Source organism: Sciurus vulgaris (assembly GCF_902686455.1).
Source record: "Sciurus vulgaris genome assembly, chromosome: 17".
In the NCBI taxonomy this organism is placed as follows: domain Eukaryota; kingdom Metazoa; phylum Chordata; class Mammalia; order Rodentia; family Sciuridae; genus Sciurus; species Sciurus vulgaris.
In genome coordinates this window covers 54,532,974-54,554,588 of record NC_136478.1, presented here as the reverse complement: position 1 = coordinate 54,554,588, position 21,615 = coordinate 54,532,974, and the positions used below count along the sequence as shown (strand labels likewise).

The following is a 21,615-nucleotide window of genomic DNA, read 5'->3' as shown; positions in this document are numbered from 1 at the left end:
CCTGTGTTTAGTCACTGCCGTGCTCCAGGAACTCTTCTGGGCTGTGGCCAAGTTCGAGATCACAGAACACTAAAGTCTGGCTGGTGGAGCTCAGATTTGAAGGTGTTACTCACCTGCCCAGCAGTCCCAGCGCCCACGGGAGGGAGATGCCACCTCCCTGCAGTTCCAGGCTGGTTCTCAGTGGCTCAGGCCCACCCTTCCACCAATCATCTGCCGCCAGACAGATGACTGGGGTTAGCACCTCCTGAACCCCTCGGCCCAAGAGTGGGAGATGGCATTTCCCCAGGTGTTTGCAGGCAGACAAGTCATGTCCATGGCGATGGCGCACTGCACATTACTATGTTCTCCAGAGAGAGGGAGGGATGGAGGGACGGGGCCAGTTCTGCAGGAGCTGTTGCCTATGCTGTGACCACAACTCTGTTAACCTGGGATGCTCTGAGGGTGTGTTTCCAGCTGGCTGGAACCCATTCAGGGATGGGCAACCAGAACCGGGACTGACTCAAAGCTGTGTTTACCCTGGATAATAACATATTAACCATAATAACAGCTCTCATTTAATATGTGGTCCATTATCTCAACAAATGATCTTAACCATCTTATTAGGCAGTATATGATTATCCTGCTTTTATGAGTGAGGAAATACCTCAGAGAGAGAAGCAAGTTCCAGGAAGCAACATTGGATAAGATGTCAAATCCACTGACTCCCAATCTCCACCACTTATGTTTAATAATTAACATTTGATTTTTGCATGTATTTTCTTTGTTGAGATACAATACCTATATAATGCAAAATAAAGGCGTAAAATGCAGTTTATGAGTGCTGATAAATGCATATACTCATGTAGTCAGAATCCAAGATATGAAACATTCCCATCAAACATTACTCCAGAAGGGTCCCTTCCCTCCCTGGCACTCTGTCTGACCTCTCACTATCTATCTGCCTGTTGTTATACTTCAAAATGGAATCACAGAGCATGGAATTAATGTCTGACCTTCGTTCACATTCTTTCGAGCTGTTTTTTGCTTCACGTATCAAGAGCTCATCTGCTGCTTTGAGTTGTGATTCTAATGTGCACATGCTGCGTTTGTTTAATCACTGTCCAAGGGTGGAGATTTGGAGTGTTTCCAGTTTTTTGGTTATTCCAAATAAAGCTCTTGGTGAACATTCATGTACAAGCCTTCTTAGACATTTTCATTTCTCTTGGGAGAAATTGCCCAGGGGTACACGTTCTGTGTTATATGGTAAGAGTATGTTTAATTCTATACAAAATTCTCAAAGGCGGGGCCTGGTGGTAACCAGCGACTTGTGAGGCTGAGGCAGGAGGATCGAAAGTTTAAGGCCAGCCTCAGCTACTTAGGGGAGACCCTGTCTCAAATAAAAGATAAAAAGAATAGGGAGTGGAGCTCAGGGAAGGGGCCAGGGTTCAATACCCAGTACTGAAAGAAAAAGAAGAAGAGCAGCTCTCAGAGGTTCCCCTGGGACTCCCGTGTTCCACACCCCTGCATATTTAATGTTTTCACAGTTTAATTTTAGCCATTCTGGTTGGTGTAAAATGGCACCTTACTTGCTTTGATGAATGGGGATACGGAGTGCTTCTTCATGTGGTCATGAGCATCTGCGGCTCCTGAGGAACAGGAATTCGGGAGCGAGCTTGCGGGTCTGTGGCTCTGGCTCAGGGTCTCTCAAGCCAAAGGCTGCTGGGCTGCAGGCCCCATTTCCAAGGCAACCCGCACATGGTGGCTGATGGGAGACCTCCGGCACGGTCTCTGTTGACCAGAGGGCTCCATTGCTCCCGCGGGCCTCTCCTCGGGGCTACTCAGGACCCAGCAGCTAGCTTCCCCAGAGTGACTGACCCGTAATGAGTGACAAACCCGAGAGGCACCGTCTTCACAGTCTAGCGATTGGAGTGACTCGTGGCCACTTCTGCTGCATTGGATTGTCCACAGCCCTGGGCGGAGTGGCAGGGACTTGCGTTCCAGGGGGCATAGTGGAGGCTGGCCGCCACAGTTCTAACTACCACAAGCAAAAATCATTGATTTATTTTTAGAATGTTTAACCAATCTTGTATTTTTAGATAAGCCCTGTTTGGTATGTTACTTTTTTTCTTTTTTTTTAACATATTGCTGTCTTTGATTTGCTGAGACTTTCCTAAAGCGTATTGTACCTGTGGTTGTGTCACCTGAATCTTATTTTTGGTTAGTCCTCTTCGGGTGTTGTTCGTCTTGTTTTTGGAGTGCTGGGAATGGCACCCTGGGCTCCGGGCTAGGCACGTGCTCTGCGGGCACCTGGCCCCCTTCAAGTAGCAGTCATGATTTTGTTGATGTCACAAAACAAGTTGATAAAACGTTCCCTCGCCCTTTATTTCCTGCAAGATTTTTGTGTAAAATTGAAATTCTTTCTTTTTCTTTTTTTTTTTTTTTTTTTTTTTTTTTGCGGTGCTGGGGATTGAACCCAGGGCCTGTGCTTGCGAGGCAAACACTCTACCAACTGAGCTATCTCCCCAGCCCACCAGGGAAGATTTTTAACAAATTAAATTTCTGTAGTAGTTTAGGGCTATTCTGATCTTCTGGTTTTCTTGTGTTGGTGTTCATACATTTTGATTTTGAAGCTTCATGACATTTTATATGTTATTGAATTTACTGCCATAAAGTTGTCCTTCATATTCCTTTGGTCCTCTTTTAATGTTTGTAGGGTGTGCAGTGATGTTCTCCCTTTCATTTCTGATTTTGGCAATTTGTGGGTTTTGTTTTTTGTTTTGTTTTGTTTGTACCAGGGATTGAACCCAGGGGCGCTTAACCACTGAGCCACATCCCCAGCCCTTTTTATTTTGAGACAGGGTCTTGCTAAATTGCTGAGGCTGGACTTGAGCTTGTGACCTTCCTGCCTCAGCCTCCCTACCTGGGATTATAGGCGTGCCCCACCAAGCCCAGCTCCCCCCATTTTTTAACAATGAAAATAAGCTTTATTACATCAAATAATAAATACATACAGAGATGCGAACAGTTTGTCATTTTCTTCCAGATGTTTTGGTCAACTTACAGTAAACACGGTACTGAAATCTACATACAGTTGTAGAATGAAAATTTGCAGGGTCCTTGTTAGATTTGATAGGTTGCTCTTCTGCATTTGTAACTTGTGCACTCTTAAAATTGACTTCAAGAAAGCCCTTAGAGTCATGTAAATGCTTAAGCAAAAAGAAGTGCCATTAAGCAGACTCTACCCCGTATGGCACATGGGACCAGCTAAGTGAAGCATGCGGTCAGGATGCATTAAAACAAAGTCCTTGGGATCAAGTGAGCTTATGAAAAGGAACAAAGAACAATTTGGGTGACATAAAGCATTCAAAAGATGAAAGGGAGACACTGATATCTTGGAGCCAAACAGCAGTTTGCTGTAAAATAACTTCATATGCATCTTTTTTTTTTTTTTTTTTTTTTTTTATTGTAAACAAATGGGATACATGTTGTTTCTCTGTTTGTACATGGCGTAAAGGCATACCATTTGTGTAATCATAAATTTACATAGAGCAATGTTGTTTGATTCATTGTTATTTTTTTCCCTTCCCCCCACCCCTCCCACCCCTCTTTACCCTCTATACAGTAGTTCCTTCCTCTATACTTGCCCCCCTCCCTAACCCTAACTCTAACCCTTCCCTCCCCCCCATTATGTGTCAACCTCCACTTATTAGTGATATCATTCGTCCTTTGGCTTTTTGAGATTGGCTTATCTCACTTAGCATGATATTCTCCAATTTCATCCATTTGCCTGCAAATGTCATAATTTTATCATTCTTTATGGCTGAGTAATATTCCATAGTATATATATACCACAGTTTCTTTATCCACTCATCAATTGAAGGGCATCTAGGTTGGTTCCACAGTCTGGCTATTGTGAATTGAGCAGCTATGAACATTGATGTGGCTGTATTTCTGTAGTATGCAGATTTTAAGTCCTTTGGGTATAGGCCAAGGAGTGGGATAGCTGGGTCAAATGGTGGTTCCATTCCAAGTTTTCTAAGGAATCTCCACACTGCTTTCCATAGCGGCTGCACTAATTTGCAGCCCCATATGCATCTTTTAAATTAATGCTTTAAAAAAGTAAAGAAACGCCCGGAAACCTGGGTCATTCCTAACTACTTAAAAATGCAAATCCTAATTAACTTCAGAATCTTTTCCCACTAGTTTGAGACTATGAACCTTGGGAGAAAAAACTAAACTGTTACCATTTTGAAAACAAGTGTCTGATCTGAACAGGGGCGATGAGCGGTCACCTCTCAGGTGATAGAGAGGCAGGCCGCGCGCCTGGGACCTGGCATTCCGCGGTTTCAGCCAGGCACTTGTTCCAGCCTCCTGCACCGCGGGCTCCTCTCTCCCCCAACTCTTCAGTGATCCGCCTGATTGTTCTGGGGCACCTGGCTGTTCTAGTTCCCTGGGTGTCACTCAGCAGCTGGGAGGACGCTGCCATGCTGGTGGAAGGCGAATAGATGCTTCCAGAGGCCTTGAGGACGGCGGGCATGTGAGCTGCCAAGCTGGACTTGTAGGACATCCCCCTCCTCCAGGGACTGGCGAGCCAGCAGCAGCCAGCTCCCCGTTTTTAATGCGAGCATTGACATATAATTTTCCCTCTAGCCAGTATGATGGCACACACCTGTAATCCCAGTGACTCAGGAGGTTGAGGCCAGAGGATAGCAAATTCCAGGCCAGCCTCAGCAACTTAATGAGACACTGTCTCAAAACTAATTTCTTTCTTTTTAAGTGGGGCTGGGGATGTAGCTCAGTGGTAGAGTATCCCTGGTTCAGTCCCCTGTACCAGAAAAAAAAAAAAAAAATTCCCTCTAAGCACTACTTAAGATGCATCCCACAAAATCTGAAGCGTCAGTCTTCATTGTCAGTTTTGTGTATTTTCCAGTTTCTCTTGTGAGTTTATGCCCCTCCCCCGCCCTTTAGGATCTGGGATTGAATCCAGGGGTGCTCTAACCACACAGCTACCCCCCCAGTGCTTTTTATTTTTTATTTTGAGACAGGGCCTTGCTAAATTGCTGAGGCTGATCTCAAACTTGCCATCCTCTGCCTCAGCCTCCTGAGCCGCTGGGATTATCATCGTGCCACCACAGCTGGCCTCTTGTCATTTCTTTTTTGACCTGTGGATTAATTATAAGCATGTTGTCTAATTGTAAAATATGGAGGCCTTTCTAGAGTTCTCATCATCGTCGTTAATCTGACTACATCATGGCCAGCAAAGAATGCACACGGTGGAAGAAGCTGTGTGGTGTGGTACGGAAGGCTGTGTGATGAGAGGGCCTGCTCCCCAACCCCGGCCGCTGTCCTCTGCCATCCTCCCGTGGCCATTAAGAAGTGTATGTCCAGAGCTGGTCTCTTTAGAGAGTCCAGGTTCCTGTTGCCCTTTGGGAGTTAAGGGTGGCTGATATGAAAGTAACGTGTGGCACCGGGTGTGATGGCACACGCCTGTAATCCCAGAGGCTCAGGAGGCTGAGGCAGGAGGACGGCAAGTTCAAAGCCAGCCTCAGCAACCTAGCAAGGCTCCAAGCAACTCAGTGAGACCCTGTCTCAAAATAAAAAATAAAAAGGGCCGGGAATGTGGCTCAGTGTAAATGTCCCTGGGTTTAATCCCTGGTACCAAAAAAAAAAAAAAAAGGGGAAAGTTACTTTTTTTTTTTTTTAGTGGTAGAAGAACACAGACCCTTTATTTTATTTATTTATTTTTTTGTGGTGCTGAGGATGGAACCCAGTACCTCACGTGTTAGGCAAGCACTCTACCACTGAGCTATGACCCTAGTCCTGGAAAGTTACATATGTTAGTTGGTAATAACACCTAACACCAGGAAGAAGGGTCCAGTGTAAGGGGAGAAGGTGTTTGCTTGTCAGGCTGGGTGCAGGGATGCTTCTCTGAGGAAATTATTATTTGATTAGAGACTGAAGTTAAGTGAGAAAGTGTGGTTATTTGGGAAAGGGCATTTCAGACAGAAGGCACAGTGTATGCAAAGGCCCTGAGGCCAGAGCGTGCCTGCTGCGCTCTGGTGTGACTGGGCAGGAGGGTGGGGGGAGAGTAAGAAGTCTGAGGTTGGAAAGGGGGCTGCCAACCAAAGACCACACCCCAACCACCTTCCAGAGGTCTTTTCTGTGTAATCAAGCGTATGTGGGGTGTAACTATTTAATTCACATAAATGGTAGTCTGCTGTTCCTCCGTTCTGTACCTGTGCTTTGGTCTAGTGGCATCCCTTGACATTCCACGCGTGTCCTGTTCAGAGCTCCCACTTTCTTTTCATAGCTGGCATGTCCTGGGTGTGCCAGGCCCCTGTTGGTGGATACTGAGGTTGTTCTGGCTGTGCCAGCCTAGAGAATGCGGCCATCGGTCTCCCAGCCTATGTGGCACTTGGTAGGCAGCTGCGTTGTGGTGGCTCATGTGCTCCCCTGCCCCCAAGAGTTTGTAGGGCTCTTTTCCAGGTCTGCCACTTCACCTGACTTGCCAAGGGCTCTTCTGGGTCTTCCTTCCTTCCCTTTCCAATGGAAAAGAAATTATAGAGGAAAAAAACATTTGAAAATAAAATCCATCCTTGGTCCCTCTCTGGTCATGCAGTGATGTGTAGTTTGAAATATTGATGGCAGGAATGCCATCCCCAGTGCACCTATTAAGGCCTATATTTCTGGTGAAACTGTACTTTTTATGTTAATAATTGTGCTTGAAATTGGTAATGTAGCCGAGTGTGGTGACACACCCCTGAATCCCACCAACTCAGGAGGCTGATGCAAGAGGATCACAAATTCGAGGCCAGCCTCAGCAGCTTAGCAAGACCCTCAACAACTTAGTGAGACCCTGTCTCAAAATAAAATTTAAAAATTTAAAAAGGGCTGGGGATGTAACATAGTGGTAAAGCACCCCTGGGGTGGATCCCCAGTGCCAAAAAAAAAAAAAAAAAATGTGTAACATATGCTGTTTTGGTCAGTTGTACACAAGTAGTAATTATAATAATAATTCAATCTGCAAGAGAAAAATTTTCACTGTGATCACAAATGAAAAATTTGCCTTTAATTTATAAAAACTTTTTTTCAGAAATATGATAGGACATCTTGCATTAGGGTAGTTTTGTAGAGAAAGTAGAATGTAGGTTGAATTTCAAAGAGCAAGGAGCCAGGCATATACTCTGAGAGAGAGGCAACTGGTGTGTTTTTAAATGGCTTTAGAGGGGGAAGAGGAGAGGCCTCCACCTTCCTGAAATGGGGTGTGCGGTCCAGAGCCGCTGGCATGTCCTTGGCTCAGATCTTTGTCATCCCAGCCTGTGACTGATAAGGACCAAAGACTCACAGCTGAGCAGAGCCCCTTTCTGCACCTCGGTGGGAAATGTGGTTTTGCCTGGCAACCCCAGCCAGGTCACTAAAATTCAAGGTCAAGGTTAAAACAGGCTCATGATCTCTTATTGGCCACAGCCCCAGACAGGCCTCCTGTCAGCTGTTCCTGGAGCTCCTGGTCATCCCTACAGTCTCTGGTCCTGGGCTTAGTTCTTTTCTCTGAGTAGCCTGGCTCCGGAAGTCCCGTCTCTGGCTTAGCCTGCATCTCATCCCAGACTCTTGGGTGCCTGGGTCTCAGCCTCCTGCTGGCTGTTACTATCAGTCATGTGCTTCCAGCCCTAGGCCTGCATTGACTTGGTCCCCTTTAGTCCCTGATCCCCAGCCCCTTTGTCCTCATGGCTCTGGCTTCTTTTACCCTGGGTGGGTGCATGCACCCCACAGGTTAAACAAACCACAGTCCTGGGTACCTGAGTAGCTTGCTTGTTTTGAAAAAACTTTTAATTATTATTTTTATATTTAAAAATATTTTTCAAATTATCAGTGGACCTTTATTTATTTATATATGGTGCTGAGAATTGAACCCAGTGCCTCACAAATGCAAGCACTTTACCACTGAGTTACGACACCAGCCCTTAATTATTTTTTTAAGAGAATAAGTTCACATAGTTTAAGATTCAAGAGGATATAGGGAGCCAGGTGTGGTGGTGCATGCCTTTCATCCCAGGGGCTTGGGAAGCTGAGGCAGGAGGATTTCGAGTTCAAGGTCAGTCTCAGCAATTTATGGAGACCTTAAGCAACTCAGTGAGACCCTGTCTCTAAATAAAATATAAAAAAGGACTGGGGATGTGACTCAATGGTTAAGCACCCCTGGGGGCCATCCCCAGTATCAAAAAAAAAGTATGTAGGGAAGAGTCTCCTTCCACCTGTTACCCTCGGCACCCTGTTCCCCTCCGTGGAGGCAGCCACTATTATCTTGTGTATTTTTCCAGAAAAACAAAAATGAAAAACAAAGCACAAACCATGTATTTCAAGCAAATACTGATATGCACTGCTTCCTTTTTCCATGACCACAGCAAGCAGTACACACGGTTCTGTGCCTTGGATGGCTGTTGACAGCGTGATCGGAGAGGGTGATCATCAGCATGTTCCGACCAGCTTCTTTCCTCTTTAGTTCAGCTGCTGACAGCAACTCTGGAATTCCTGAGATTGAGGGAGGTCTGGTAAGGGCTTTCTCTGCCTCTTATTGTTATAGTGTGCTGCAGGGTCAATGTGGCCAGCAAGGCCTTTCACACCTGTGCAGGCAGATGTGACAGAAATTCCCAGAAGCAGAGGCCCTGACTGCAGTGGGTGGATGAATTCTCCCTTGCCGGGGCTTGAGGGAGATGAGCCCTTTCCTCAAGTCTAGCCGCCTGGGGGTCAGCGCTTTATTTTAATCTTTTTACTTGGAACCAATTTTAGACTTACAGAAAAATTACAAAAATAGTACAGAGAGTTCCTGCAGACCTTTCACCCAGCTTCCTTGATGGAAATGTCTAGAACCTCAGCACAATGAGTGGATTCAGGAAGTTGGCACTGGCACGTCACCATCAGCCTAAGTGTGCCTCATTCATGATTCACCGTATCTCACTGATGCCTTTTCCATCGAGGGCCTTGTCCAGAGTCAGAGTTTGCATTTAGTTGTCTTTATGAATCACAGTGTTGCTCAGACTTTTTTTTTTTTTTTTTTGATCTTTCATGACTTTAGCCCTTGACTGGTCCATTATTTTGTAGAAGGTCTTTCAATTTGAGTTTGTCTGGATATTTTCTTGTGATTGGGAAGAGATTCTGCATTTTTGCAAGAAGACACAGAGGTGGTGCCAGGTCCTCAGTGCTCCCATCGGGCCACATGTTGTCACCATGTCTCACGACGGGGGCTCTTGACCTCGAACACCTGGTCAAGGTGGTGTCCACTGGAAAGTCATGTCTTTCTCTGTTAATGAAAGTCTGCAGGAGGACACTTTGAGCTGATGCAGATAGCCTGTGCTGCCCAATAATTGTAGTTTCCAGGCGTGGATTTTGCCTGAACAGTCATTGTGGTGTTTGCCCAGGGCTGATTTTCTCTTTCCTTTACATATGTAATTCCTGTATTTATTTATTTATTTGTTTGCTTGTTTGTTTGTTTGTTTTTGGTGGTGCCAGATCCATTCGAGGCCTCCTGCAGGCTAGGCAAGCCCTTCCTGCTCTGCATCCCAGCCCTTCCGGCTCCCTATGCTGAGAAGGGCCGTCCCTCCTCCCTGGGGTGTCTAACTGCCACTCTCCTGGGGGAGAGACCAGGTTCACTGAGGAAGTGGAGGTTACAGCTGACTGCGTTGGGTGAGGTGACGTGGCCTTGGGGGTTCCCAGGAGGAAAGAAGGAGGCTTTGGGAAGTGCAGGCGCCCCGGGCTCCAGGAACTCTCCCCTGTGGTTTTTGTGGTCTTCTCCCTCTCCCGTGAGAGCTTTGCATTTTGAGATTTTGTGGCCCCAGTCTAGGCCTGATTATGACAACAGCAGTGACTGCCCATCCCTCCATGTCACCTTCAGACAGAGCAGGTGACGCACAGTATTGCTGGGTCACACAGCAACTCTATGGAAAAGGGTTAGAACTGAACCCATTATATAAAGGTGGAAACTGAGACTCAGTGGGAACACTGTGGGGACTGTAACCTGGGAAGCCCAGGCTTCCAGGCTTCCTGTCCCCGGATTACCCAACAGCTAACCCTGAAGGAGCCCAAGCATTTCTTCCTGCTTTACCTCAGGCTACACCCTGGGGCGCAGAGGCCCAGCGATGCCAGAAAGTCCTGGGGGTGGGGGACACTGGGGATCCAACCAGGGCCTTGCACAGCCGAGGCAAGTACTCAACTACTGAGCTACTGAGCTCTCCTCCCAGAAGTTTTTATTTTGTATTCGAAGACAGAGTTTCACTAGTTGCTGAGGCTGGCCTTGACTTGTGATCCTCCTGCCTCAGCCTCCTAGGCTCTGGGATTAGTTGCGTACCACAGCCCCCGGCTTTGAGGCTCCTTTTCTTGAGCCTTTCTTTGCCCAGTGTTGCTGCTAGTCCCTCCACGGGGCTGGGAATCGAGCCAAACAAGACAGCCTGGTGACATCCCGGCTGTATCAAGGGCCTCTCTCCACATTAGCCCTAGAGATCTCCCCTCATTTCTGGGGTCTGCTGCAGGGCTTAGTTATAGAAGGGAACAAACGCCCCAGCTCTTTTAAAAAGGAAGGGAGCTGGGCACAGGCGTGCACACCTGCAGTCCCAGCCACTTGGGAGGCTGAGGTGGAGGATTGTGATTTCAAGGCCAGTTTGGGCAATAGAGTAAGACCCTGTCTCAAAAATCTAAAATTTTTCAAAAGAAGAAGGCAGGGATTTTCTTTTCGACATTTATTTTGAAAAATTTCAAGCACACCTTGGAAGAATTAGAGTTGAACCCGTCATGCCTGTCGTGTGTTTCCCCACTGATGTCCTACTGTACCCGCCCTGCCATTTCTGACCATGGTCCATCCATCAGTCTGTCTGATCCCTTGTGCATTTCAGACTGAATTACAACCAGGTGCCGAGGCACACACCTCTAATCCCAGTGGCTTCAGAGGCTGAGGCAGGAGGATCATGAGTGAAAGCCAACCTCAGCAACTTAGAGAGGCCCTAAGCAACTAGGCAGGACTCTGTCTTGAAATAAATAAAAAGGCTAGGGTGTGGCTGAGTGGTTAGACACCCCGGTTCAATCCCACATACCAAAAACAAACAAGCCAAGTGAAGTAGGCAGAATGTGATGTATTTAATGCAACAAATAAGGCCGCATAGTTCCTGGAAAGGCTGGAGGAACTGGCTCTGGTTGGACCTTGGGGATGACCCACAGGGAGCTGCAGCCTCCAGGGCTGCCCACTCAGCATGGCATCACATGGAAGAACAGTTGGCCTCGTGCTGCCCAGAGGCCAGGGAGCCATGACGGTCACCATGTTGGTGACAGGACCCTGGAATTTGCCTTAGAGAACACCAGTGTCCCCAGCCCACAATCGGCAGCACAGCCTGACGGAAGCTGTGCTTGGAGCATGATTGTGCTGCCTCCCCAACAAGTCCTGGGAGCTGGTCTCCTGGACACGCTCACGCCATCCCAGGCTCATGGCGGGGACAGCAGGGAAGGGCCTTTCAAAGCCTCACAGCCTCACAGGACAGGAAGGCCGCGCTTGGGGCTGAGGTGCGCACACACGGGGCCACCTGCTGCGGCCCAGCACTGCTCTCAACCACGCTGTCATGGCGTCCTGGAGCACCCATCTTTCGCCCTTGGACCTGTGGCCTCTCGGGTGCTGGGAAGCCAGGAGGACTCAGGTCAGAAGGCTTGCCAGGCAGGATAAAGTACAGCGAGGCTCTGGATCATTTGGGGCTGAGCTCAGCAACCCGGGGCCTCTGGCACAGCTGTTCCCACACTCGGAAAGAACGTCCCCTTCCATCCAGAGCTAGAAGCTTCTCTGGCCAGCTGGGTTCTGCAGGCGAGGAGTCTAAAGCATGGAAATATGAGGATAATGCACCTGAGGCCCCACTGTGGGAACCTGTGGCCTATCACTTGGATTCTTAGACTGAGGAGCCTCTGGGTGAATCCCGAGTCCTCACTCGGAAGGCCTGGTGGGTGGGGAGGCGGGGGAAGGGTGCCTCCGGGGCCTAGACCTTCTGGTGGTACTTCCTGCAGTCTTCTTGCTCTGACTGGGTGGCATCCTTGGGGATGACCAGGAACTCACTGACCCTGGGTGAGCAGCACCTCTGGGAGTCACGATGGTAGGGATACCGCTGCCCGCAGCAGCTCCACTTGTTGTCCTTGGGGTCCAGGGCCACACTGCCACAGCGTCTCCAAGTCTCCAGGTGGATCATCTGCACACTGCCTGGGGGTCAGAAACAGCTCATCGGGGCCTGGCAGGGCTGGGGTGGGGCTGCCAGCCTGGGCTCCTTAGATCAGCTTCTCTCCCTGTGGAGAGCGGACCTCTACCCCCCAACTCAGCCCTTCGCCTGGCTGTACCCTTTCATCTTCCTCCCTGGTGACTTTGTCCTGTTCTATTTTATTCTCTTCCTTTTTTTATTTTCTGTGGCTTTATTGAGATATAATTGCTTATGATAAACTATACATATATCAGGAGTATGAAGTGTTTCGGATTTTTTTGGTGCTAGAGGTGGAACCCAGGGCCTTGTACATGCTGGGCGAGTACATGACCATTGAGCTACACCCCCAGCCCCAATTGTGTGTGTGTGTGTGTGTGTGTGTGTGTGTGTGTGTGTGTGGTACTGGGTATTGAATCCAGAGCTTTGTGCATGCTAGGCAAGCACTCTACCGACTGAGCTACATCCCCAGCCCAAATTTGGTAAGTGTTGATAGACATGTTCACCTGTGAAACCACCCCCACCCCTGGAGTGTCTTTGTGCCCTCTGTTATCCCAGCCCCTTCCCCCTACTCCCCCAGCTCCACACAACAACTGGTCTTCTGGAGATTTGTTTGCATTTTCTAGAATTCTATACAAATACACTTATATAGTATATATATATATATATATATATATATATATATATTTTTTTTTTTTTTTTTTTTTTTTTTTTTTTTTTTTTTTTTGGCGATACTGGGGTTCGGACTCAGGGCCTTGTGTTTGCAAGGCAAGCACTCTACCAGCTGAGCTATCTCCCCAGCCCCTATAGTATATATTTTAAAAATACTTTCTTTAAAGAAATACTGGTCATCGCTGGGCCTTGTGGTGCACACCTATAATCATAGCAGCTTGGGAGGCTGAGGCAGGAGTAGCGCAAGTTTGAGGCCAGCCTGGGCAACTTGGCAAGGCCCTAAGTAACTTGGCAAGACCCTGTCTCAAAATAAAAAATGAAAAGGTCTGAGGATGCAGCTTAGTGGTAACATGCCTATGGGTTCAATCCCCAGGACCAAAAGAAAGAAAGAAATACTGGTCATGGCACACCACACTGAATTTTAATATATAATCATAGACCAGCAATTTTTAAAAACATGCTCAGAAGAATGTCACACCTGCAAGCCACCTCACCCCATTGCCTCCCCTCAGAGGGTCCCAGCCTTCCACCACCTCACCCCTATATTCACCCTTGGATTCCTGCTTCCAGGAGGTGACAGTATTCATGAGCTGTCCCTTACAGTGCGGCTGCAGCAGGAGGCCTAGGGCTGTGGAGGAGGAAAGAGTGCTGGGTGTGGACTCCAGCCCAGGAGCCCACGGAGGGACCCGGTGGGGAGGGGCCGTACCTGAGAGAAGGAGCAGCGGGGTCCTCCAGCTGGCAGGGGACCTGGGCTGCATTGCTTCCTAGGAAGGCCTGGGCCCCTCAGATCCCTATGTGGGTCTTCCTGATTAGCCTTCCAGGAGCCTGTCACCCCTGTGGAGATTAGTCAGAGTGACCCTGCAGGGTCCCGGAATCCAGTTATGTACCACTTACATGCCTCCATCCTTTGAGGCCACCACAGGCCCCTCCTCGTCCAGGTCCCTGGCCTGGAAGCTGAAGGAAATGCCTTCCTAAATGGAGCAGGTGTGGGGGGCAGGGCAGGGGGGCTTCCTCCTGGTCCGCTTCCACAGCTTCCTTTCTTTTTTTTTATCGTAAACAAATGGGTTACATGTTGTCTCTGTTTGTACATGGAGTAGAGGCGTACCATTTGTGTGATCACACGTTTACATAGGGTAATGGTGTGTGATTCATTCTGTTATTTTTTCCTCACCCCCCCACCCCTCCACCCCCACAGCTTCCTTTCTTGAGACAAGGTGATCCATTTCTAGAATTGGTTCCAAAGATAGGCACTTAGCATTTTATTTCTTATTTTTGAAAATAGAAAACAATTTGCGTTCATTGTAGACACATTTGAAAACACAAATAAGAAAAAGAGAACGCTGCACTCTCCCAGCATTCTGGAATCACCAAGCTTAGTTTTTGGTGTTTCCATCATTTATTTTTTCATTCATCAAACCCTCTCTGAGCGTCCACCCTGGGCCCAGCCTTGTGCTAGACAGTGCTGGGGACACAGAGCAGTGACTGAGGTCACCCGTGTTGCCCTGTGGGGCTGAGTCTGTTAGGGGAGCCCAGGAGACTGGGACGGTCCAGCTAGCAGAGGGCTTCCTGGAGCAAGGGCCAAGGGCGCAGTTGTGAGAGGGAACATGTTTTCAACACTAAAAATCCGTGAGCCCTGGTGGTGGAAAATGCGCTGGTCATAGGGGACCCTTGGGTCATTTTAAGGAGGCTAATCCTTGGATCATCTTAGGGACCTGGGATTCACTCTTGAGTCAGTAGCAGCCCTCGAGGATTTTCCGCAGGAGAGTACCTGGATCCTGTGTTCTCTTCAGTCTGGTAACTCCAGCTACAGGAGAATCCTGGGGCTGGGCCGGGCCAGGGCCAGGAGGTCGGCTGGGTGCTCTGCTCTGGGGCTGCAGACCCTCCTCCTGCAGCGCGCCCTGCCGCCCCGTGCGCAGCGTCTACATTTCCAGTTTGCCCCTCTCGGTGACCCTTGCTTTTGCAACTGCTGTGTGGTGACAGTCACTCCCACCATGGCTCCCTGTGAAGCTGCCCTGGTGAGGAATTCATTTCCTCCATTTGCAAGGAAGCAGCCCTGTACGGGGAGGCGCCCTGCCCTGTCCGTTGTGCATAAACTCCTGCGTCCCCAGCACCCGCCACGGGAGGAGGTGTCCCACGCCCATCTTAGCAACTTGCTTCCTGAGGAAGGAGTTACATTCCAGCCACCTGCAGGTCCCCATGCAGGAAACGCCTGCGCAATGCAGTTGACTCTGTGGGTTAAGACGTCCTTCTTTCCCCTTGGCCCTCTTGGCACTTGCTGCTTAGCCACTGTGTTGTGACTAGAGTATCCATGGTACCAGTGGCCTGGAGTTTGGGGGCTGGGAGATTGGAGCCTGGACTTTGAGTCGTTGGTTCTGATGCCTCTGGACATGTGTGCTGCAGTGGGCTGAGAAGAGAGCTGTGGCCACAGTCCCTGAGAAGTGCCAGTCACTGGGCCTTGGGGGGTATCTGTTATAGACAGAGAAATGGCAGCCTGAGGCAGGCAGCCTGGGGCCTAGAGGCACGGACCTCTCCTGGCAGCGGGGGTGACACCAGTAGAGGCAGCGGATAGAGAAGCGGGGTGCGGAGCCAGGAACAGGGAGACCAGTTCTGATTCTCAGAACTTCCTCAGATCAACCTTTGCACTGAGCTTCTGTGCTGTGCTCACCCCAGGGCTGGGGACACCGTGACTGAGTCAGTCCCAGGCCCTGATTTCATGGGCCTCACAGTCCAATATGGGAGACAGACTTGTCACCATATAGTCCAGCACAAAATGGTCAGAGCAGTGTGGGAACCAAGGGTCTGGGAGTCGGGGAAGGCTTCCCAGAGGAAGGGACAGCTGGGGTGGGGTGCTATGGTGTGGCAGACAGACCAAAAGACAGGTCTGGGGGCAGAGAGACCCACATAACCAAAGGGCAGAGGTCAGACCAGGAGGCAGGATGTGTTTACAGAAATAAAATTCCTAATGCAGTCGGGACAAGGGTGCTAAGCACATTTACTATGCTGAGCTCCCTCCCGCCCTCTCCCTGCTCTTCTTCCAATCCTGCCAGAGGGGTTTCAACCTCCAGTTTCCTGGGACATAGTTTACACACCCAGGAAGTGACAGAGCCAAGATTTGGGTCTAGGTCTGCATGTCCACAAAGTCCTTGCTGCCATTTGTCACGCTGGCCTGAACCAAGGTTTGTGCACCTTCCACAGTGCTGCTGGGTGGGCAAGAGGGCCCTGTCCTGGAGAGGAGGAGCGAGTGCTGAGAGGGGCAGTCCCTTGCCCATGGGACAGGCCCCACTTGGACTTGATGGTCAGTGCAGCTCTTCTCAGTAGGAACATAGGCAGGAGGTAAAGGAACAGCTGTGACGTTATGTGATAAAAGTCCCAGCAGAGTGACTGCAGCATGGGTGAGCAGCCTGGGCAAGTGTTACAGTGTGGATGTGAGGTGCCCCCTAAAGCTTATGTGTGAGACGGGCAAGAACGTTCAGAGGTAAATGACTAGACAATGATACTGTAGCCTAGACAGCGGATTAATCCACCTGGATGGATGAACTGGGTGGTAACTCTTAGCAGGTAGGGTGTGACTGCAGGATGTAGGCACGTGGGCTTGTCTTGGGTTTACATCTTGTCCCTAGTGAGCAGGCCTCCCTCTGCATCCTGGACGTCATGTCCTGAACTGCTTTCCTTCTCCACGCCCTTCTGCCTGATCTGCGTCACCTCAGACCCAGAGCTATGGAGTCAGCCAGCCATGGACCGACCCTTTGAAACCCTCAGTCCAAATAAACTTCTCCTTCTCTGCATTGTTCTTGTCAGGTCTTTTGGTCACAGTGACAAAAAAGCTAACTAAGACATCAGGTACAGCCGTGTGCCTTGGTGAAAGCCACCTGTTAAATCCTCAGCCCCTCCCCCACACAGTGTTCTTTTAGTCCTCAGAGGCAGGATGAACATTAAATAGTAAAGACGTAAAATTAGAAACAGTCAAGAGTGTTCAGACACAATTTGAGTACTTATAATAGCATTAAATACAGTAAATTTGAGGAATGAAGGAAATAGGAGCTATTCATTCCTTAGATGTTTCCTGAGTGCCTTCTCTGTGCCAGATCCCGAGCAGTGTCTTTGGGAATTGCCCTTCCTGAGCCCACAGTCTGTTGTCTGGAAGCTGATGAAAGAGCTGTCTGTGGAGAGGGGCCTGAAGGAGCTTGAAAACAGTGAAACCAGCCTTTTGGCACAAGGCTGGCTGAACGTTTCTATAATTGTTTTAGAAAGAGGAAGACACTGGATCCATGTTTAAAAAATAATCTAACCCAGAACAAGCAGTGTCCTGATGAGGGAAACTCAGGAGCTTTGGGAGCCTTGAGGATGTGTCCGACCCAGCCTCGGGTTCAGGGACAGCTGCCTGGAAGAAGGGACAGTCCAGCCGAGATCTGAAAGATGACAAGACGGGAAAAGAGAAGTGGAAGAAGGGTGTCCCAGGCAGAAGTGAACAGGACAGTCAGCCCAGTCCTTGCAAAGTGTGTGGTTCAGTGAGGGAGACTGAGCTGTCACCAGTGATGCTCAGGAGTAGACAGAGCTGGGGTGTAGATGACAGGAACCCGAGGGGGACGTGAGGGAGAGCTTCCAGAGGGAAAAACGCCTGAGCTGTGTCACTGAAGGACAGACAGGAATGAGCAGGTGTGTAGCAGAGCACGCCAGTAAAATGAAGAGATGATTCTTTGAAAAGATCAATACCAACTGAGGGGGGAAAGGAAAATACTAATTTCCATAGAAAGAAATGAAAAGCAAGACATCAGTACAGATCTCAAATTCAGGAAAATGAAGATATTATGAACAATTTAGCCAGTAAATTTGGCAACATAGAGGAAAGGACCAATTTCATGGGGGAAAAAAAAAAAAAACAGTACTGATACAAGAAGAAATAGAAAATCTCAATAGTCATATCTGTAGAGACACTGAATCCATAACTAAAAACCTTTCTGTAAAGACACCTCCAGGCCCAGATGGCTTCACTGGTGGAATTCTTCTAGATATTTAGGAAAGAAATGATAACATTACTCAAACTCCTTTCAGTAAAAGTCCAGTAGAATATTGATATCAAAACCTCACAAAGTCATTACAAGACAGGAAATTTTCAGTCAAGGTCTCTCTGTCATGAATATGGGTTCCAGTATCTGAGACAAAAATATTAGCAAATAAAATCCAGCAATCTAGAACAAGGATAATACATTACATCCTAGTAGAATTTATTCTAATACTTAAAGGTTGATTTGGTATTTGAAGATTAATTAATATAGTTTGTTATGGTTTAAATTTGGTGTCCCCCAAAAGCTCACATGTGAGACAATACAAGAAGGTTCAGAGGAGAGATGATTGAGTTGTGAGAGCCTTAACCCAATCAGTGATTTAATCCCCTGAAAGGGGTAACTGAAGTGGTGGGTGTGACTGGAGGAGGTGGGAATTAGGGCGTGGCTTTGGGTTTGTATTTGTATCTGGTGCATGGAGTCCCCTGTCTCCACTTCCTGATCAGCATATGAGCTGCTTCCCTCTGCCACACTCTTCTACCCTGATGTCCAGCCTCATCTTGAGCCTTGAGGAATGGAGCCTGCCTTCAGGGGACTAGGACCTTTGAAACCATGAGCCCTTAAATAAACTTTTCCTCTTAAAATTGTTCTGGTCAGATCCTTTTAGTCACAGCAGCAAAAAAGCTGACTAAAACAGTTGGCTCCAGGAATAGTCTAAAGGAGAAAAGCCATATTGTAGAAAAAGTGCTGAATGAGTTTACCGGTTCACGATAAACTCTTACAAACTAGGAGTTGAAAGGAACTTCTTTAATCTGACAAAGGGTAATTTACCAAAAAAATTCAACTGACATACTTACAGGTTAAAATGAACACTCTCTCCAGAGTTGGGATGGACAAGGGTCACCTTCTCTAGTCAACACTGTATGGAGGATATAGCCAGTATGATCAGGCAAAACATCGATCAATCAAACACAAAAAGACTGGAAAAGAAGTCAGTTGGTTATTGACTAAGAACATGACTATAGACATGAATAAGGAATCTGAAAACAAACTCTTAAATGATTTTAGCAAGGTTGCTGGATACAAGATCAATATACAGAAATTAATCATATGCTATCAATAAGCAATTGGAAAATGAATTTTAACGCACCATTCACAGTAGCAGCAAAACCTCAAAATATGTAAGAATAAATTAGAATAAAGATGTGAAAGAAATCTAACCCCAATGCCGCAAAATACTACTGAGAGAAACTGAAGAAGACCAATATAAATGGGAGGTATTACCCTGTGCGTGGACTCTGAGACTCAATAGTGTTATTAAGACTGTCCAGCTGGACACGGATACCTGTATCCCAACAGCTTGGGAGGCTGAGGCAGGAGGATCGTGAGTTCAAAACCAGCCTCAGCAACTTAGTGAGTCCCTAAGCAACTTAGTGAGACCCTGTCTCAAAATAAAAAATACAAAGGGCTGGTGACATGGCTCAGTGGCTAAGCGCCCCTGAGTTCAATACCTGGTACAAAAAAAAAAAAAAAAAAAAGAGGAAGAAGAAAGAAAGAAAGGAAAGGAAAAAAGAAAACCAAAATCAAAACACCACAGTGAGATGTCATTACATACCCATCGAAATGCTGTGGTTAAAAAGACTGACAACGCCCTGGAAGTCTCAGACATTGCCTGTGGAGAATGTCAGTGGCTGCCGTCACATGGGACCTGGCAATATCTACTAAACTAGACACTGGGTTTTGTTTGTTTGTTTGTTTTTTAACAGTCCTGCTCCTAATTAAACCCAAGAGAAATGGGTGCTTTTGAAGCCAAAGACCTGTACCTGAATGTTCATAGCAGCCTTCGTTAATAGCCAAAAAATTCTGGAGAGAGCCCGGATGTCCATCACAAGAGACTATAGTATTCTATAATAGACTCCTCAGCAGCGAGAGGGAATGAAGCCCTGATGTGCATAACAGCATGGCTGCAGCCCTAAAACCTTGCCCAAGGAGCCCTGCTTTACTGTCTGATTCCATTTATAGGAACTTCAGGAAGGGGCACAACTGAGGTGCAGCCTGGACATTAGGAGTGTGGGAGTCCCCTGCAGGATGGGGTAGTGACTAGCAGGGAACCTGGGGCCTGCTGGGTGCTGGAGTCGTCTTCATCTTGATCTGGGTGGTGGTCACAGGAGACCAGGGTTTCAGCTCTGTTGACCTTGGCAGCCAGATGATTCCGCGTTTGTTTTGCAGTGTCGGGGATGGAACTCCGCACTGTGCATGCTGGGCAGGCACTCTGCCACCTGGCTGCACCCCAGCCCTGGATTATTATGTGCCTGGGGCTGTCCCGGGCAGTGCAGGATGTTGAGCAGCATCCTTGACATCTCTCCATTAGATGCTGGTAGCATTTAACCAAGTTTTGGCAACTGAAAATGTCTCCTGACATTGTTGGTGTCTCCGTGTGGGAGGGAATAGAACAGGGAGCAAAATCACCCCAGTTGAGAACTCCTAGCTTGCATAACTGTAAAATGCCACAGAGCTGGCCTTAAACAGTGAGTTCCACCTCCCACACTAGCTATTAACCCAGGTGATCTCTACCACTCAGCTACATCCCCAGCCCTTTTTATTTTTTATTTTGAGATGGGTCTTAAATTTCATGGATTACAGATGTATACCATGGCACCAGTGTGAATTTTTTTACATGTGATTCCTCAGTTGAAACATTAGCCAGGCATAGTGGTCCCGGCAACTCAGGAGGCCAAAGCAGAAGGATCGAAAGTTCAAGGCCAGCCTGGGCAACCCTGTGTCAAAATAAAAATAAAAAGGGCTGAGGACGTAGCTCAGTAGCAAAGCACCCCTGAGTTCAATCCCCGGTACCAAAAAATAAAATCTAGGCCCATGTTGTCAGCCTTTTGATTGTGACCCAGATGCATACACATTCCCGGACACACATAAAACAAGACTGAAAGGTCTGGCAGCAGCACCACAGAGTCCTTCTCTCTTGCTTAGTTGCCCACACTGAAAAGTGTTGTCCTGTGGTGTGTTTTCATTTTTTGGATTTGGCAGAATGCAGACTGCAGAGCACAAGGGACTCATCCTGGCCACCTGCAGCCATGTGCTCAAGCCTGATAATGTGTGAAGATGATCAGGCCTGGGGCAGAGTGGGGTCTGGGGGAGAGGAAGAGCCGTGGGTTTCCTTCCTGACTGTGTCAGGAGCCTGGGGAGACAGTGAGAAGAATATTGAGGGCTGGGGAGGTAGCTCAGTTGGTAGAGTGCTTGCCTTGCAAGCTCAAGGCCCTGGGTTTGATCCCCCACAGTACCGCCAAAAGAAAAAAAAAAAAATATATATATATATATATATATATATAGAAGACTAGCCAGACACTGTGGGCACACCTGTTATCCCAGCAGAGGCAGGAAGACCACAAATTCTAGGCCAGACTGGGCAACTCAGCAAGACCCTGCCTCAGAAATAAGAAGGGCCTGGGGAATCGCTCAGGGGTACATTGCTTTCCTAGTAGCATGAGGAGCTGGGTCCAATCCCTGTACCAAAAAAACAATAATAATAATATGCAAGAATAAAACAGGTGCAAACCACCTGTAAAACAGGAGGAGGCAGAGGAGGACTCACTGCCTGGGTGGTTCTCTTTAGAGTCAGGTGGGGGACCAAGAGGAAGCGACTCTGGATACAAAGCAGGCTTCAGGTAGAAAGACCCGGGTGAGAGGAGTGGCACACGCTTACCATGGATGCCGGGGAGATGATGCTGGGC

General features: G+C 48.0%; 2 protein-coding genes across 4 annotated transcripts in view; one reads left to right on the top strand and one right to left on the bottom strand.

Annotated features, from left to right (window-relative positions):
* The window catches only part of LOC306648729 (optic atrophy 3 protein), a 37,925-nt gene that overhangs the window by 9,004 nt on the left and 7,306 nt on the right, over positions 1-21,615 (top strand). The window lies entirely within an intron of this gene.
* LOC306648724 (uncharacterized protein) lies at positions 11,080-18,913 on the bottom strand. Of its 3 annotated transcripts, none has more exons than XR_013760461.1 (3): positions 14,635-18,913; positions 13,417-13,700; positions 11,080-12,202 (listed from the first exon to the last, which is right to left on the bottom strand). XR_013760461.1 is itself a non-coding variant. In XM_079119027.1 (3 exons), the coding sequence occupies exons 1-3, from the start codon at positions 13,622-13,624 to the stop codon at positions 11,985-11,987; spliced, it is 360 nt and encodes a 119-aa protein (XP_078975153.1). In that variant the 5' UTR covers positions 13,625-14,051; the 3' UTR covers positions 11,080-11,984. The 3 variants fall into 3 exon arrangements, 1 of the variants encoding a protein (XP_078975153.1); XM_079119027.1 differs by lacking the exon at positions 14,635-18,913 and having other exon boundaries at positions 13,405-13,494; positions 13,573-14,051; XR_013760462.1 differs by lacking the exon at positions 14,635-18,913 and having other exon boundaries at positions 13,417-14,051.